General features: G+C 42.8%; 3 protein-coding genes across 3 annotated transcripts; all 3 read right to left on the bottom strand.

Annotated features, from left to right (window-relative positions):
• Nucleotides 1-489: 489 nt before the first annotated feature.
• Nucleotides 490-2635, bottom strand: LOC104814086 (peptidyl-prolyl cis-trans isomerase CYP18-1). The gene is made up of 5 exons (XM_010541952.2): nt 2471-2635; nt 2308-2382; nt 1636-1797; nt 953-1111; nt 490-780 (listed from the first exon to the last, which is right to left on the bottom strand). Exons 1-5 carry the CDS (start codon nt 2471-2473, stop codon nt 697-699), a joined length of 483 nt encoding a protein of 160 aa, XP_010540254.1. The 5' UTR covers nt 2474-2635; the 3' UTR covers nt 490-696.
• A 237-nt stretch (nt 2636-2872) lies between these two features.
• Nucleotides 2873-10659, bottom strand: LOC104814085 (brefeldin A-inhibited guanine nucleotide-exchange protein 3). Its single transcript, XM_010541951.2, has 11 exons — nt 9077-10659; nt 8307-8624; nt 7792-8137; nt 7284-7706; nt 6863-7155; nt 6307-6580; nt 5680-6179; nt 5274-5595; nt 4832-5189; nt 4046-4686; nt 2873-3813 (listed from the first exon to the last, which is right to left on the bottom strand). The coding sequence occupies exons 1-11, from the start codon at nt 10240-10242 to the stop codon at nt 3229-3231; spliced, it is 5226 nt and encodes a 1741-aa protein (XP_010540253.1). The 5' UTR covers nt 10243-10659; the 3' UTR covers nt 2873-3228.
• A 96-nt stretch (nt 10660-10755) lies between these two features.
• LOC104814084 lies at nt 10756-12151 on the bottom strand. The gene is made up of 2 exons (XM_010541950.2): nt 11294-12151; nt 10756-11042 (listed from the first exon to the last, which is right to left on the bottom strand). The coding sequence occupies exons 1-2, from the start codon at nt 12017-12019 to the stop codon at nt 10971-10973; spliced, it is 798 nt and encodes a 265-aa protein (XP_010540252.1). The 5' UTR covers nt 12020-12151; the 3' UTR covers nt 10756-10970.
• Nucleotides 12152-17899: the final 5748 nt, after the last annotated feature.

The raw sequence follows: 17899 nt of genomic DNA, 5'->3' as shown, positions 1-17899 counted from the left end.
AATGGATGTTAGGAAGAAGATTCCTCAGTGAAAATTGATGATTATCTTTTTCCCTTGAATTGTAATTCAAGCAATTTGGTCTTTTTATGGACTCTTCTGTGATAGCTTCAAAGATTTCCAATCCATGTTTATACCCTGAAATCAAGCCTCTCTCCCTCCCACGTATGTTTGATTATAAGATCGAATAAGCATATGAACTGAACCAATTTTGCCATCACTGACACGGTCTAAGGATATATGTGTATAAGATGGATGGATGTGATCATTGTCGTGTCTCCTCCCCTACATTTACTATCCAACGACGTCGTAATTTCTCCAATACCTTTCATATTAGAGCAAACTCCACCCCCTTTTCTTTTAAAAAACCTTTCGGTCAAAATGGAACCTGCCATGGTGGATCAATTCGTGCCCATGGTCCGTAAGGCCCTCTAATTTGGGGTATGAATGGTACTCCAGATTCAACTGAAAAGCTGTGATGCCCATTGTACCAATAACAAATAACCCATGAATTGGCCCAAAACGTAAATGGGCCGGGTTAGATCGACCTTGGGTTTCTTTTTTAGCTTCAAAAAGTAACCGAGCATCCAAATCAAGCCGGAGAAGAATGAACAACATACACTAGAGGATCTTATTAGACTCGACATTTTCATTATTATTAGGACCCTCAAGAAAGACAAAAAAAAAAAAAAGAAGGGGCTAACCAGCTAGTGGATTGGCGTGTATAGTCACACGGTTGATCCTGATCTCTGCAAGTGGCCTATCCCCTGCTCCTGTTTGAGTCTGCATGAGTTTGGGTGACGGATCACATTTACATATAGACTTAACAAATCCTAATTCCAAAGCATCAAAGACATGTTGCACGTATGAAATGAGAATGGTCAACTGCTCCTACTAGAAAGGGTAGGCACAGATTTGAGTATCAAGGGGGAGTAGAAAAAGGGCAATGCTTTACCTTTTCCATAATGTCGAGCACTTCAAATCCATGAATCACTTTGCCAAATATGGTGTATAATCCATTGAGATGTGGCTGCTTTGCGTAGGTTATGAAGAACTGACTTCCATTGGTATTAGGTCCGCTGTTTGCCATCGACAGCATCCCCCTCGCATTGTGCTGCACAATACAAGTACAACAGGTTTACACCTTTCCATAAAACAGAAGAATCCAAACAAGCATCTAACGCATCTCAGGATATGGGCATCCACAACAATCACATATCGCTACATTCTGTGAATGCAGAAGTTAGTTCCTTGATAGATAAATTTCTCTCCTGCTCCACCACTCCAACTATTTTTGTGTGGCTTGTATTGACACCTTAATTCCTCTTCTATATTGCTTAAGGCAGACTTTTGATCATTTTGTCAAGAACACATTGCTGTAGATATGGGTTCTAATAATAATTGGACTAACTGGAAGAAAACAAGAAATGTGAGTGGGTACACCAAAGGTTCCAAAACTCAAAAGGTTTCTAATGTTGTTACTGGTAACATGGATCATTTCACAGCATCATTCAATAAAAGTGAACTAAAACCGCAGAGCAGAATTACGACTTACGAGTCTCACTACGAGAAAAGAGGACAGATTGAGAAATATCCGGATTAAACAAACCAAACCTAGTTAATAAACAAAGCATATACCTTGAGGGACTCTCGTATCTCGTCATTGAATTTCTTGCCCCAGATGCTAGTTCCTCCTTTCCCAGTACCAGTAGGGTCGCCACCTTGAATCATGAATCCTTTGATATTCCGATGGAATATAGTCCCATCATAGTAGCCGCTAGCACATAAAGCCAAAAAATTCTGCACCCAAACAAATTCCACTATCAACTATAATAAGGGGCATTATCAGCACCATACAAAACTCAACAAGTTTGGCCAATGCAATCTACAAGTTCCATCAATGTCCACGAGAAATAATCACATCAAGAACCAATCGACAAAATACACAATCAAAGATATCACTCAGGACTCAGCAGCCAACTCAATGGGGGAAAAAAGAACTGAACTGACGTATTTCCATAATTCGATCTCTGAAGCAAGAAATTGACTTTGTTTCAACTCTAATCCAGAAAACTAAATAATATCAGACGACCGCAGTTAGACAATTCCGATTTTAGCTTAAGGATTCCAGAAATCCAAGAGTCGAGCAGCAACCTATCATCCGAAAATAGAGCTAAACACATAATGATTCACCTCATCGGTGAATCAAAGCGACTGGTTTTATGAACAGAAAACAAGTATATATTATGAAAAAAGAAGAAAGGAAACCCTAATCGAAACGAAAAAACATGAAGTAACAAAGGGACTAACCTCAGCAGTTTTAGGGACCTCGTCACAGAAGATCTCGCATTTGATATCGCCGAGATTCGTGTGCAGAGTAACAGACTGCACGGAGAAGAAGAAGAAGAAACAGCAGAAAAGGAGTGAGAGAAACGCAAAAGAAGAACAACTTTAAAAAAAAAAAAGACTTCACCATCGATGCACTTCTCTAAGTCGTTGCCCTAATCCAAAACCTCAAGACGTTTGCTGTCAATTTCTTCTTCTCCGTCGTCTTTTGGCGCTTCTTTGTTCGTTCGAGATTTTTCAGCAGACGACAGCGGAAATGTCGTCTGGGCCCCCTATTCCTAAACGACGCCGTTGTCGAAGTTGGGTTTGGTACAAGGAAGGGCCCCTCAAACTAGCCCAAGGAAATTATATTTTGTAAAAGCCTTTTCCCCATTTTGTCCCCGCAATAAACAATTGTAGTACCATATTATCCTCGCGTGGGTATTGCGATGAAGGCAACGTCAGCTGCAGCTGTTAGGCTTTCATACCTTTTTTTTCGTGATCTCAAATCTCATGGAATCATAAAATTCTTTCAACTCCACAAAAAGCCTTAGTTAACAATGGTTACTCTTCACTGACAAAATACGCATTATAAAAACACATACATCATAACCAAATTCCGCCTATTAAGCATCATCTCTCCTTTCCCTCACTTATCATGCAAGCTATAAAACACGAAAACTGGGACTCACTAAATGTACAAACATCTAAATCCAAAAAAAAAAACAAAAAAATAAAGCAAAAGCCAGTGAGATGGAGCTTCCATGATCAAATGAGAAGGAGAAACAATCAATGCAAGAAGATGATTTAAAAAAAGAGAGACAGAAGGCAAAAGCTAATGACGCACGTATTTTTTTTCCATTCAAAAAACAAGGTGGGGGGATGTATATGTGGAGATTACGGGTCTTAGCAGAAGCGGAGAAGCACAGGTCCTATTGATGACTGAAGCATGTCGCTCAGGGCTAATTGAATCTCATTGGAACCGTGCTCACAGCTTATCAATGTCTCAACCAGAGGGAAAAACTCCAAAATGTGCTTCTTCATCATGGACTCTCCCATGTTACCTATTGTCTGGATGGCCGCCACCACCAGCGGTGCACGTGCCGTCAGCTCCCTCCGTTTCCCTGTTCCTGATGGCACTACTCCCCAGCCCGACTCACCCTTGCCCCTTGAACCTGCTATTTCTATGTAGAACTCCAGTACCTCTCTGCACAGACCCACCAGGTAGGATTCAATCTCGCTCGTCGTCTGATCTGATATCAGGTTATGTAAGAAGGTTAGACATGTTTGGTAAGCTTCGTTCTCTAATCTCAGTAGAGGAGGGTCTTGGGATTCTGGCACGGAGCCAAGCTCTTGGAGCTTTGAACGTAAGACAGGATCAGCATTGATCCTGTGAGCGTTGGATGCTATCCTGTGCATCCCATCGTACAGTATTAACATGTGTTTGGCTGACAGTGATGTCCCGTACATGTTGTAGATATCTGTCACCGCCTGCAACCACCACCACCCAAAAATAAAGAGTAATATGCTCTCATCAGCTGGAGGAACCCCTAGAAGATATATGGATAAGTTTCCAAAAACCGTTCATGATAATATTCCACATCACAACTAATTGGTCACCATTTAGCAAACAATAGAAAAAAAGGAAACTATGCGGCCGTGTTCATCACACGAAAAATATGGCAAATTGAAAAAAAAGAAGAGTAGACACGGAAAGGCTGACCTGAATTATATAAATTTGAACAGAAGCTTTGGATTTGGCATCAGATACAGCGGCAAGAAGCTGGCTATTTCGTCTCAGGATGTCTGGATTATCACTTGTTTCATCCTCATGCCCTACATCCGCCGAGCCTTCACTAAGAACATACGAGAAATCTGGGGAAGTTGCATCTGCTGCTTCTCTAATGCAAGAGACCACATCAAGCCATTGTTCATCGGAGAGTTGATGACCAACTTCTCTCATCAAACGCACAAGCGCAGCAATACCAGCACCGGCCAGACTTTGGTGAGGACGTTTTATCAAACTTACGAAAAGCATTAAAACCTTCTTCAGAAGGGGGTTGACAGTCTTGTAGAAACTGATGAAAAGGTCCACCACTAGCTGCAGAGCCAATGTGCAAGTCTCGTATAGCCAAGACTCCTGGTCAAGCTCACCAGTGTAACGCTCCCAATCAGAAGCATCCTCACCAGACCGGTCTACGTCATGACGCACGTAGTCAAAAATCCTAAACAAGACCGACTCAAACCCTCTTTCCCATAGGGATAGGCTAAAATGGTCACCATGGTTGCGTAATGTATCAAACAGCACTTTTAATGCATTCTTCCTAATCCCTGGTCTCGGGTCAAAACTAAGTTCAGAAAGGCCTGCACGGAAGACAAGAAGAACTATATAAACAACACCTTCGCACAAGTTCAACTATAGCCAAAAGTTTAGTTGATTTTAAATGCAAGAACCAGATTAGAAAGTTGAAAAGTACAAGCACCAAACAGAAATGCAAAATTGACTTACCAGCTAACAAGGGAAACCAAGAATACAAATGCTCTTCGCTTTCAAAAAATTTTCCATTATCTTGTTTCCCGTTTTTGGCATTGCGAGGAGAGGATGGAGTATTCTTCTTTGATGATGAACCGATATCACCTTCAGCAAGTTTTCTCGCACAATACTGCAGAAAAGCAATGGCATGGAGACTGATATCTTTCTCAAATTTACTATTGGTGAAGGCAACAAGACAGTTTACACAGTCTGTGAAGGTGGTTGTCTCTGTCTCAGTAATGTACGGGAAATAGTCTCGGATAATCTTCTCAACCATTTCAAAGGCCAAGAATACAATATTTTTATGGGCATCGTGAGCTGCTGTGGTGAAAATCTGCATGAGAAAACAACTTCTGATAAACAGATTTATCATCAGGAACAGAGAAAAAAAAAAGACCGAGTAGGGACAGATCATTACCATGAACATACTCTTCCATCCCGACTTGACATTGTTCACCCGAGATAAAACCATCTGAGAGACACACCGTATAATTAATTCCCTTATCTCAACAGCACCACTTTTGCGCATGACGATAACGAAAGGTTTCATAAACTCATTCTGGAAGTTATAATTAGCTAGCTCTTCCCTCTCTAAGAATTTCATCGACAGTTGGCGCAAGGAATCCATAGCAAAAATTGCTATTGAGAGGTTGTCAGAGCAACCAATAGTCACGAAGAAATCAGATAGCACGTGCCAGATGCTAGACCAGACGAGCCTTATGCGATTCATGTTATAGTGCCTGCCATTTCATCAAAAACAGTAGACATAAGCAACGTTCCACATTAACACAAAATACCTAATGAAAGAAAAATTTAAATCTTACGCAATTTCAACAATCTTTGTAAGGCTGAAGACACGTGGATCAGATGGAGATCTCAATTCATCCATAGAAACTTTGCAGAGGGCTTTAACAAAGTCAATTATGGCTTCACTGTTCAATCTTTGACTCCGCGTAAAGATGCGACTCATGTCACCAACCTGTTCTAGCAAATTTAGGTTAGAAATCAGGTTGTTCATCTGTTCAGACGTCATTGTACCAGAAGCCTTGCCCACGACACCAGAACCATCATATGAACCCCTTACTACAGCAGAGGCTGCATACTGAAGTGTCCCAGGTCCCCTTTCTTTAAGAACAGGAACAGAACTTGACTTAGGCTTTGGAGAGTTCCCAGCCTCGGTTTGGGGAAATGCAAAGAAAGTGGCATCCGGAGGTGCGCCTTCCCCCAACAGATGAAGATGCTCAAACCGAGAAACGCAAGTCAAAATATGCTCCCATGCATCTTGTAGATAGTTGCCCTCCTCCTCTGCAAGCTTGACAATCGCCTGTCAGTGGGAAACAAACAAAAAATGAATCCAGCATAGACTAAAACTCTGCAAGACTGAGATTTTTCCAAAATTTTATAAACCTTACGACATATAATAAGTGTTGAGAAAAAAATCCAACACCAACCTTTATGGCCTCAATGTTTTTCTGCTTGATGTCAGCAGGAGAGTGGAGGGAAGTAAATTTTGCTAGTGAAGTCACAAAGGCATCTCTCTGTGTCTTCATGGACATTACAGAAGTGACATGGATAGCTTGATGGAAGCCCTCAAGACATAGCGTTATAACTATTGTATCGTCACTCTGATCAAGTGGAACACTGAAAGCAGCCAGCATAGGAGCCCAACAAACCTCGATCATAAATCTGAGTATAACCACATCAGATGCTGCGTAATAAACTGACCTACAAGAGAGAAGGAAAATCAGAAACCACAACAAACACTTGTTTACATTAAACCAAGTTTGAAACTGATGCACAAATTGGAAATGGACTCTGACAGGACCAGACAATAAGAGCACTAACGGTTAACGATAATCTGATCAACTCCAAAGTCCCAAAAAAGCAACCACTAAACCATAAAATGAACACAGCACGGAGGAAGATTAATGCAAAGAAATTCAACAAACATCCAAAAACAGACCACTACACAACAAAGCGAATAAAAAAGCATGAGCAAAATCTTACTCGGATTTGCGAGCTTTTTCTTTAAACCTCTCCTGCATATGCCTGATAAGATCATCACTGCTCTCCATATACATGTCTTCACCACGTCTAGGGACAACTATATTCAAAATAGCATCCAAGCCAAGCAATCTACTTGAATTTGTTGACTGCTTCTGTTGCACAGTCAAATCAGCATCCTTCATCTTTATCTCATTTCTAGATATCCTTTCATATAAAGCACGCATGTACTCCTCAGGTATGTCTTTTCCATCATCTATACCACGATTGTTTCGGATAAAATCATCAGCTGACATCTGCAAGTTTTTCACGGAAACACGATAAATGAGCACTGAACATCATGCTTCATAGCAAGATTAAACTATGATCTTCATCAGAAAGTATCGGCGAAGTTCTGTGAAGGATCTCCATCTGAAATACTCACCTTATTCTTCACCATAGGGTTATGAGCATCTGTGTTGAGCATAATGACAGAGTAAGCAAGGACATAAGCAGTATCAGCACTAGAAAAGGCCTTTGGATTACATTTACAGTAACGCTCAGCAAACTTTTCCATGATGCGGTCAATTTTTTGTGCCTCTCCTGGCAACCTGAAGCCTTGAAGAAAGGCTCGAATAGCCTCATCAAATTCCATTCCTTGAAATTCGAACGAATCCACATACGCATGCATCACTTTCAGAGACATGTCTTCTCTTTCTCCGAGATAATCCCCTATCAAACTCTTGTTCAACCCAGATGCATCTTTAAGGAAACCTGCTATTTCTTCAGGTGAGTTCCCTACCTTGTTTGCTTTGATTAGGAATTCAATGCCTTTCTTAGGTTTACGGTTGAAAATAGAAATACCTTCCTGCCATTGAGGTCATCAAATCAGATTTAAGCAGACAGATATTATAAAAAAAATGATCCCAACCAAACCGTATTTGTATCTTTACCTGAAGTTCAAGCTTGTATGCTCGACGCTGCTCGATAGCCAAAGCATCAGAAGTCCCACTGGATAAGTCAGACTGAGGCTCTGAACCTTCAAGATTCCCATCCCCCTTACCGTTTTCCATTGGATGGCTACCTTCTTCAGGGTTTTTCTCATCTCCTTCGAGCATTTTTGCTGAATTAGGATCTGGTAGGCGCAGCTGCTTGTTCACCCAGTCTCCCATTGACCTTAATACAGCCACTAAGCATTTCATGGCTTCAAGTTTCATGGTTGATTCCTGAGGTGGCAATAACGTTGTAACTGTGCCAGGAGGCACACCTTGGGCAGTCTTCAGGAGACCATTGACCATCCTAAGAAGATCATATAACAGACAAAGATATGTACATTACTTTGGAAAGTTCGCAAAATTGTTGACGCTAGCTGTTAACAACACATAGCACTGAGCACAGCTAAGGACACCAAAGTAACTACTACGTACAAATGAAGGTTTATGTTTTAGTACACGAAGAAAAGTTGTACCTCTCAAATATGTTAGACGAATTGACATCACAATCGTAATTGATAAAGATGTCTACTAAGATTTGTGAATCAACACAGAGCTTGTCCAGGAACCGAAGAACTATCATCTTCTGTTGAAAATCAGGTTGAGCAACATTCTCTAGTACTCTGAGAACAATCATAGGGAAGAACACTCCAATCTCTGCCTTCAGCCCAGCCCGAAATCTTGAAACCAAGCTAAGTAAAATGGAGCATGAAAGCTGGAAAATAATCATAAGATTTGAAGCACTGTTCTTCAATAATGAGAGACACAGGTATTGCTTGATCGCACCTAAAAACCTGTTTCACCGAAAGAAATTGATGCCAATTATTCAGCAATATATAAATAACTGTATCACACTCCTCACAAAGCAAATAAAAGAAACTCAGAAAAGAACCGAGTGAGTATTCTGAAGAACAATGCAAAGTGAGTAACCCCCTATGTGTTCATCCAACTACGAGACCATGTAGTCAAGTGAAGCAGAGCCAGCTGTGCAACCATTTCTAAATAATTCTAAAGCCTCCCTTCTAAAAAGAGAAGAGACGAGAAATATGGGACAGCTATATTTATCATTGACGCAGAGCACAATATGACTGTGCCTCACCAAAATGATCAAGATGAACTAACAACCTCCGATTTTAGACGCTCGGGGAAAGAAGACTGAACTTAGCCATAGCATTTCACATATTAAAACACCAAATCAAACAAAAGAGCATAAAACGATGCAAAGGGGGAAAAAAGTAAAACAAACCTATCGCTGGTCCTAAAGACAGCACCGGCATTCTCCAACAGAATCTTCAATAACTCTAAAGCCACAATCTTCCCCCTCATTAACTCTGGATCCTCCTTAGGAGGCGTCTTCATGGACAGCTTGCAAAGCGCCCTGAACACCAAAAATGCATCTCTCCTCAGCTTATTCCCAATTTGAACCTCCGAATCATCGTCTTTCTCCGCTTCTCCATCAGCAAGCTCTCCTTTCCTTCCCTCAAGGGCCGACTTATACATACTGATCTCCCAATACTTGGCATCCAACATATCCTTATCGGTAGAATCCAACAAATCAGTAGGATTCGCAGTCCCAGCCATTGAAGTCTCGAAGGCACCATCGTGGCCGCCCAACGGCCCCTTGGGGTTCGAGGAATTGAACACTCCATCAATATCCTGCATAATTTTGGTAATGAAGCTTTGAACGGACTGCGTCGTCGATGGGTCCAATTCAGATTTGTCCATCGGCTCCATCAGCTCGGCCACCACGATCGGCTGAATCGGGACCGTAGATGAATCTGCCTCCATCCTCCTGAACACGATAACAGACATCTGAACCAGCGAGGCTTTCGCCGTCGCCTGATTAACCGCGTTTCTGCTTCCTAAGTAGATACCGTAACAAGTCCTCACGATCTGAAGCAAGGAATCGCCATGAATCCGCAGGGATATCGAAGTTACAGCAGTTAAGAGAGTCTTCAACACCAGTAACTCGATTCCCTCATCATCCAGCTCGTGACATTTGCAAATTGATCCGATGAGCTTAGAAAGGAGTTGCGCCTCAGGTCCGCCGGTGGGATCGGCCTCGCCACGAACGTAGCCATGTGCGACGAGCTTCTGGATCGAATCGAGGGACGGATCGACAATCTTCAGAACGCCGGTGCCGCAGGCGTTGATCAGAGGACTGAGGATGATCTCGGAATCGGAGAGAGAGTACTCGGTGGCTCCCCCATCATGAAGCGGACCGGGTACGGAGGATCCAGATTCGGAGTCGGACAAGGGAGAAGGCTTTTCCGGCGATCTGAGACGTTCAATGACGGATTTGCACTCGTGAGCGAGCTTGGAGTGCTTTCTCCAAGATGCGTTCTTGATGATCTTCTCTAAGGCTGGGACTATGACTCGGCCTAAGCGGGAATCGACTTCCGTAGAAGCCATTCCCGAGTGATGGCAATTTCAGCGAGACACCGACTCAGATCTGGAGAGTCAAGAGAACGACCTCCTATGGAACTAATGGAGAACCGGTGACGAGTCGACTCAGCTTAGTCAGCGTAGGAGGATGAAGAAGGAGATGGCGAGAAGAGAGGAAGTGAGTTTCAGTGGGAGCAAATGCAAACAAAGACAAGGAGGTGGAAGGAGAGATTCGGATCGGCGATTTCTTTAATAAATGAAATGACGAAAAGGACCTTCACCAGGGGCGGTGATTTGTTTCCATGGAAGTCTCTCTGGGTGTTGACCGTCCGGTGACTTGCCCCGGCCACTCTCTTCCTCCTCCTAATCCTATTCGACCCGGCATCATGTCATTCATCGATTCAAAGACCTTCGACATCTTGATAACGAATACCTAAAACGAGATGATTTCGAAACCTCTGTCGCCCATCCCACGTAAAAACACCGTATCAACTCAAACAAATCAAAAGCGAGTAATTTCATTAACTATGATAAGACTGGGCCTGGCCCATCAAAAAAATATAATGGAATGGGCCGTAGTTCACCTCATATGAAAAATATTGGCCCACTACATTTGGTCCACGGCGTCCCCATGAAGCAAGCCTGGGCTTTTTGGGCGGCTTATGAAGAAGAAAAGGATCCGAATGAAGCTTCTGCTCTGTTGGCTTGGCTCGGTTCATTTGGTGAGGTACGCATGTTTGGAGCCTCTGAATCGCTTAGAGTTTTTGGTTCCCTGTAAGAATTATTGCACGCCTTCCCGTTCCATCGGCTAGAGCCTGCACTGCACGCTGTTTTTTCACGATGGCCAATGCGTCCAGCAGCACGATTTCCAGGTTCCACATCATGTAATTGAGGATTTGAAACCGAGTTGGAAGAGGATCGGAGTAATATATACAGATTTTTATAAACTGTAAAGGAATCCAAACTGTTGTTGAAAGACGAGGACGATGTGCATATATAACATCACTGCAACAACTGTGTTACATAGCGAAAACTTGGCCTGAAATGTTTGAGAGAAGTAGAAAACGAGTTATCTTACTTGGCCCCTCCCTCTTCCTCCACTGTCCTGAAACTCTTTGAGAACATCAAGAATCTGAGCCTCCATTCTCCTGACACGAGAAAGCAACCTGTTGCACGGTCTCAGGTACCCCTTCACGTTCTCCTTCTCGCATTTCTCAATGTAAACCTCCATCTCCTTCAGAATCTCCATCAACTCCTCCACCACCTGCGAGTACTCCCTCGCTCGACCTGGGTCTCTCGGCACTACCTCCTCCAGCCCTCTCCTCGCCCTCTCCAGCCACTCCGCCGACGTCCTTATCCTCTCCTTCAACGCCTCGTACTCCTTCTTTTCATATACTTCGATCAATTTCACCACCGTCCCTTGCTTGACTCTGTACATGTGAAGTGCCCGCACGTAATTCGGCTTCTGCTTCAATGGGACCTCTTTGATCGCACCTTCTTCTTCTTCCTCCGATTCGAACTGCAAATCGATCGGAGCCGTGATGATTGGTGGGCTTCGGTGGAGACGTATGAAGAACCAAGCAGAAGCAGCGATTGCGATGGTGGGGATGACGAAGTGACCGAATTGGGGCTTATTGATGGAGTCATGGGGGTTTGGGTCTGCGGGTATAACAGAAGACGGCGACGATGGCGATGTGATTGCGAACAGAGAAATGGGGTTTTGAAGGTTAGGAGGTCCTCTGCAATGGTTAAAAGGGATGTTATGGGGCATGTGTTGGCAGTATGCTTTCGCGAGGATGAACATGGCAAGTTTACTTGACGAACCCTAAAACCCCGATTATATGACGGTATGGGAGCTGCTGAATCTTCTTCATCTACTTCCAAAGCGCCTGTTTGGTTTTGGTTTCTGTTTGTGGGTCATTCTTAATGGGCCTATTACTTCTTGGCCCATTATCGTTGCCTATATTAGCTTTACGTGCTGATGGGCTTTTTTCTTCAAGACTCGAATGGTCCAAAATTGCTTTATTCTTTTTCGCCACTGCTTTGCGAAATGATATCATGTTAATGGCCCCTAATCGTATTACCTAATAGGTCATCAGTCTCGTAATCCATGTTTACATACTTTTCCTTATGAAAACGTTGGTGAAGAAGTTATCTGCAATTTACACTGTAAGTTCACCTTAGTAGAGAGCTGAGAATAGAAGCCTTGGACTCGAGCAGAGGTTTCTGAAAGATCTGAAGACGACGTCGCATTTTGGAGCTCTACTGATTTAACAACTCCGGGGCAATCTGGTAAATGGAGTGCAAGAGTGTTAAGTGTATATGTTCAGGGGAATTGTGTGAAAAAGCAGAGTGCAGTTTTATTTTTCCGTTCTCTTGATCTTAGAGAAGAGAGAGTTCTTGACGATTGTAAAAGCTCCCTGAATCCCGCAAACCCTAAAAGCAATAAACGACCCAGGCCTTTCCCGAGACGTAGGACCAAGCACACTGCTTGGATCTGAACTCGTAACTCTGTGTCTTGTTCTACTTGATCTGTTGTTGCTTTGTCGTTGTTGGTGCTTGATCTTGTTTTGCAGGTGCGATAGCGTTCATCAGGTGTTGAGAGCTGGAAGCTCGGTTGCTTGGAATTTCGGTCTGCTACAGTAACAGGTGGTATCAGAGCCCGGTTGGGGTTCAAGAAAAGCGAAGATCGAAAAGCAATAGTATTCTGGTATGGCTGCTCAAATGCAAAAGCTAGATGTCGAACGATTCGACGGTAAAGGAGATTTCGTTCTCTGGAAAGAGAAGATTCAGATAGGGCTTGAAATCATGGGTCTTTCAGAGACTTTGGTTGATGATCCAAAGAACTGGGAATCGGAAGAATTGACAGAAAAAGATTCAGAAAGAATCACGATGGATGTATTGTCTACGCCTACAGCTTCGACTGTCTCCAGCTCAATTTCTTCAGAAGGAACGGCTCAGACAGATGAACGACGTGGAAGATCTACTGATAAGGAAGAACAAATCAAGAACCTGAAGCTCAGAGCCGAAAGAAGCCGAAGAACAAGGAACTTGATTGTTCTGTGTCTCTCAGATCAGATTTTGAGGAAGGTGATCCAAGAAAAGACAGCCTTTGGGATATGGAATTTGTTGGAGAAACTATACCTGGAACAATCTTTACCGAATCGGATGTATCTCATGCAACGGTTGTCAGGTTTCAGAATGGATGAGTCAAAAACTATCGAGGAAAATCTTGATGTGTTTCAGAGAATGTTATCAGACCTTCAGAATCTACAGGTTAAGGTGGAAGATGAATATCAAGCAGTGTATTTGTTGAATTCTCTTCCTCCTCCGTATGAGCAACTAAGGGAAGTGCTTAAATATTCCAGAACTTCAATTTCCCCTGAAGAAGTGAAAGCGGCTGCTAGATCGAAGGAACTGGAGTTAATGGCAAAAGGCAAGACATCGAAAGGAGGATCAGAGGGTTTGCACGTTAGGGGCAGATCAGAAGGAAGAGAAAACAATGGAAATAGAAGACCCAGATCTCGGTCGAAGTCCAGAACGAGAGGCGACTGCTGGTATTGTGGAAAGAAAGGTCATTTTCGAAAGGACTGCCGCTCAAGGAAGAAGGATCAAGAAGGACACTCAACATCAAAAGGAGAAGCATCCGCAGTTAGACCAGAACCACAACTATCAGATAGCAAGCTCACAGATTACACAGAAGTATTGTCCATCAGTCAGAGAGATGTGAGGGAAGAATGGATACTCGATTCAGGATGTACATACCATATGACACCCCGAATAGACTGGTTCACCTCATTCGAACCAAAGGGTTTTGGATTAGTGATGATGGGAAACAATGCCACATGCTGCATAAAAGGAGTTGGAACAGTGAAGCTACAAGCCCACGATGGATCGACTATACTGCTGACAGAAGTAAGATACATACCTGAACTCAGGAGAAATCTGATCTCCATGGGAACTCTTGAAAATCAAGGGTGCTGGTACAAGTCACAGAACGGATCACTTAAGGTGATGAGGGGCTGCCGAGTTGTGATGAAAGCAAAACTTCATCAAGGTCTGTATGTCATGGAAGGCAAGACAATAACAGAAGAGACTCATGTGTCAAATGAACTAAAAGACAAGACCTCACTATGGCATAGTAGATTGGCTCACATGAGCCAAAAGGGTATTGACCTATTAGCAAGGAAAGGTTACATTCCTCAGAATGAGATTTCAGCATTAGACTTCTGTGAGAATTGTATTTTTGGGAAATCACACAGGTTGGTTTTCGGAACAGGGAAACACACATCCAAAGGAATACTTGAGTACATCCACTCAGACTTGTGGGGATCTCCAACCGTGCCAGGTTCACTGTCTTCATGCCAATATTTCATAACATTCATAGATGATTTTTCGAGGAAGGTTTGGATTTATTTTCTGAAAAACAAGTCAGAAGCTTTCGGAAAGTTCTGCACTTGGAAATCTTTGGTCGAAAAACAAACAGGGAAAAGAGTTAGAACACTCAGAACAGACAATGGATTAGAGTTCTGCAATCAGAATTTTGATAACTTTTGCAAAGAACATGGCATTCAGAGACACAAGACATGTACCTACACTCCTCAACAGAACGGTGTTGCGGAAAGAATGAACAGGACCATTATGGAGAAGGTCCGTAGCTGGCTAGCAGAGACAGGACTACCACAAACGTTCTGGGCTGAAACTGCAGCCACTTGTGTCTACATCATAAATCGATCTCCTTCTAGTGCACTTAATTTTGAAGTACCAGAAGAGAGATGGTCAGGAAAATCCCCAATATATATCCATTTGAGAAGATTTGGGAGCATAGCATATGTACATGCTGATCAAGGCAAGACCATGCCAAGAGCAAAGAAGGGAATTTTTCTGGGATACCCTGAAGGGGTTAAAGGGTATCGGATCTGGCTCCTAGATGAGGAAAGATGTGTGATTAGCCGAGATGTGAGATTCAACGAGCTACAAGTATACAAAGATCTGCAGCAGGATTCTGAAAACTCGAAGACAAACTCTAAAGATGAGTTGAGTCCAAAAATGGCAAGCATTCCTATACTGGATTTCCAGGAGAGTCAAGAGCCAGGTGGAGCTAATGAGAAGACCAACATTCATAACAGAAGAATAGAACCCAGGAAGAATGAACTGAACAGAGAAATGTCAGAATCTGAGGCTGAAACAGAAAGTCCAGAAATCAGAAAAGATGAAGACTTGACTGAGTATATGTTGGCCAGAGATAGAAAAAGAAGGGACATAAAGGTACCAAGCAGATTTGAGGAAGCAGAAACAGTTGCTTTTGCACTAATGACAGCAGATGAAATGGAGCTTGAAGAACCTAAAACCTATCAAGAAGCAAAGAAACGAAGAGACTGGATGAAGTGGGAACAGGCTATGCTGGATGAAATGAAATCTCTTCATCAGAACAGTACTTGGAAGTTGGTTCAGAAACCCGAAAAGAAAAGGATAATAGGTTGCAAGTGGGTACTTAAAAAGAAACCCGGGATTCCAGGTGTTGAAGAGCCAAGGTATAAAGCCAGATTGGTAGCTAAGGGCTTCTCGCAAGTGGAGGGAGTGGACTATACCGAGATATTCTCGCCTGTAGTAAAACATGTTTCAATACGGATTCTACTATCACTTGTGGTGTATTCAAACATGGAACTGGAGCAGATGGATGTGAAGACCGCTTTCTTGCATGGAACACTGGATGAGCAAATCTACATGTATCAACCAGAGGGCTTCGAGGAACCAGGAAAAGAACACATGGTATGTTTGCTTCAGAGATCGCTATACGGTCTGAAACAATCACCGCGACAATGGAATCAAAGGTTCGATGCCTTCATGCAGAAAATTGGCTACATAAGAAGTAGATTCGACCCTTGTGTGTACTTCAAAAGACTAGCAGATCAAACTTACATATATCTCTTGATATATGTTGATGATATGCTAATAGCGGCAAAGGAATTGGCAGAGATCCAGAAACTGAAGAAACTTCTGAGCTCCGAGTTTGAAATGAAAGATTTGGGAGCTGCAAAACGTATTCTAGGCATGGATATCTTCAGAGACAGATCAGAGGGCAAGCTGCTTCTGTCACAGCAAGAGTACCTAGCTAAGGTACTGATAAACTTCTCTATGACTGAGGCAAAATCGGTTCAGACACCTCTCGGAGCTCATTTCAGATTAACTGCAAACAAGGTTGATGACGGGAACAACTCAGAATTCAAAGAAACAGTACCATACTCAAATGCTGTCGGGAGTGTGATGTACGCTATGATTGGGACAAGACCGGACCTAGCATACCCTGTTGGAGTCATTAGTAGGTTCATGAGTAATCCAAATAAAGATCATTGGGAGGCTGTCAAATGGGTTCTCAGGTACATAAAAGGTACACAGAAGAAGAGTCTATGCTACAGAAAGGGTTCAGATATGGAAGTTCGCGGATTCTGTGACTCCGACTATGCTGCAGATATCGACAAGAGACGTTCTGTTTCTGGTTACGTATTTCAAGTTGGTGGGAACGTTGTCAGTTGGAAATCAAGCCTGCAACATGTTGTTGCCCTCTCAACTACGGAAGCTGAATACATGGCACTAACAGAAGCCATAAAAGAAGGAATCTGGTTAGGAGGTTTGCTTAAGGAACTCGGATATGAGCAGAGTTCAGTGAAAGTATTCTGCGATTCTCAAAGCGCGATCAGTCTGTCCAAGAACAGCGTTCATCACGAGAGAACTAAACATATCGATGTGAGACTACATTTCATCAGAGATGTTATTGCGCAAGGTCTGATTGATGTACAGAAAATTCATACAGATGATAATCCAGCAGATGCGTTAACAAAAACGATTCCTGTTAGCAAGCTCAACAAACTGTTGAGTCTGCTACGATTGACCGGGTGATTGAAGGGTCATGAAGAAAGGTCTGGGAAATGAAGGGCTAAAAGGAATTGCAGAGAAGGTGGAGGTTTGAAGAAGTTATCTGCAATTTACACTGTAAGTTCACCTTAGTAGAGAGCTGAGAATAGAAGCCTTGGACTCGAGCAGAGGTTTCTGAAAGATCTGAAGACGACGTCGCATTTTGGAGCTCTACTGATTTAACAACTCCGGGGCAATCTGGTAAATGGAGTGCAAGAGTGTTAAGTGTATATGTTCAGGGGAATTGTGTGAAAAAGCAGAGTGCAGTTTTATTTTTCCGTTCTCTTGATCTTAGAGAAGAGAGAGTTCTTGACGATTGTAAAAGCTCCCTGAATCCCGCAAACCCTAAAAGCAATAAACGACCCAGGCCTTTCCCGAGACGTAGGACCAAGCACACTGCTTGGATCTGAACTCGTAACTCTGTGTCTTGTTCTACTTGATCTGTTGTTGCTTTGTCGTTGTTGGTGCTTGATCTTGTTTTGCAGGTGCGATAGCGTTCATCAGGTGTTGAGAGCTGGAAGCTCGGTTGCTTGGAATTTCGGTCTGCTACAGTAACAGTTGGGTTTCTTTTTCAAAGTATAGAGCACGTTTTGAAATAAAATTGATGAAAATTAAGAAAAATGTCTAACCAAACATTGTGATGCAGCGTAATTAGAATTTCAATAATCCTAAAGTCAGGCACAAGGGGTTAAGATTTCGTGGGGCATGAAGCATGCTTCAGGTTCTTTCAGGTATCATTTCCCTTCAGGCCTACTCATTGCTCTTTCCC

The sequence above is a fragment of the Tarenaya hassleriana genome, unplaced genomic scaffold (assembly GCF_000463585.1).
Source record: "Tarenaya hassleriana unplaced genomic scaffold, ASM46358v1 Cleome202, whole genome shotgun sequence".
In the NCBI taxonomy this organism is placed as follows: Eukaryota; Viridiplantae; Streptophyta; class Magnoliopsida; order Brassicales; family Cleomaceae; genus Tarenaya; species Tarenaya hassleriana.
The sequence above is the reverse complement of the archived record's forward strand: the minus strand, read 5'-3'. Positions and strand labels throughout refer to the sequence as shown.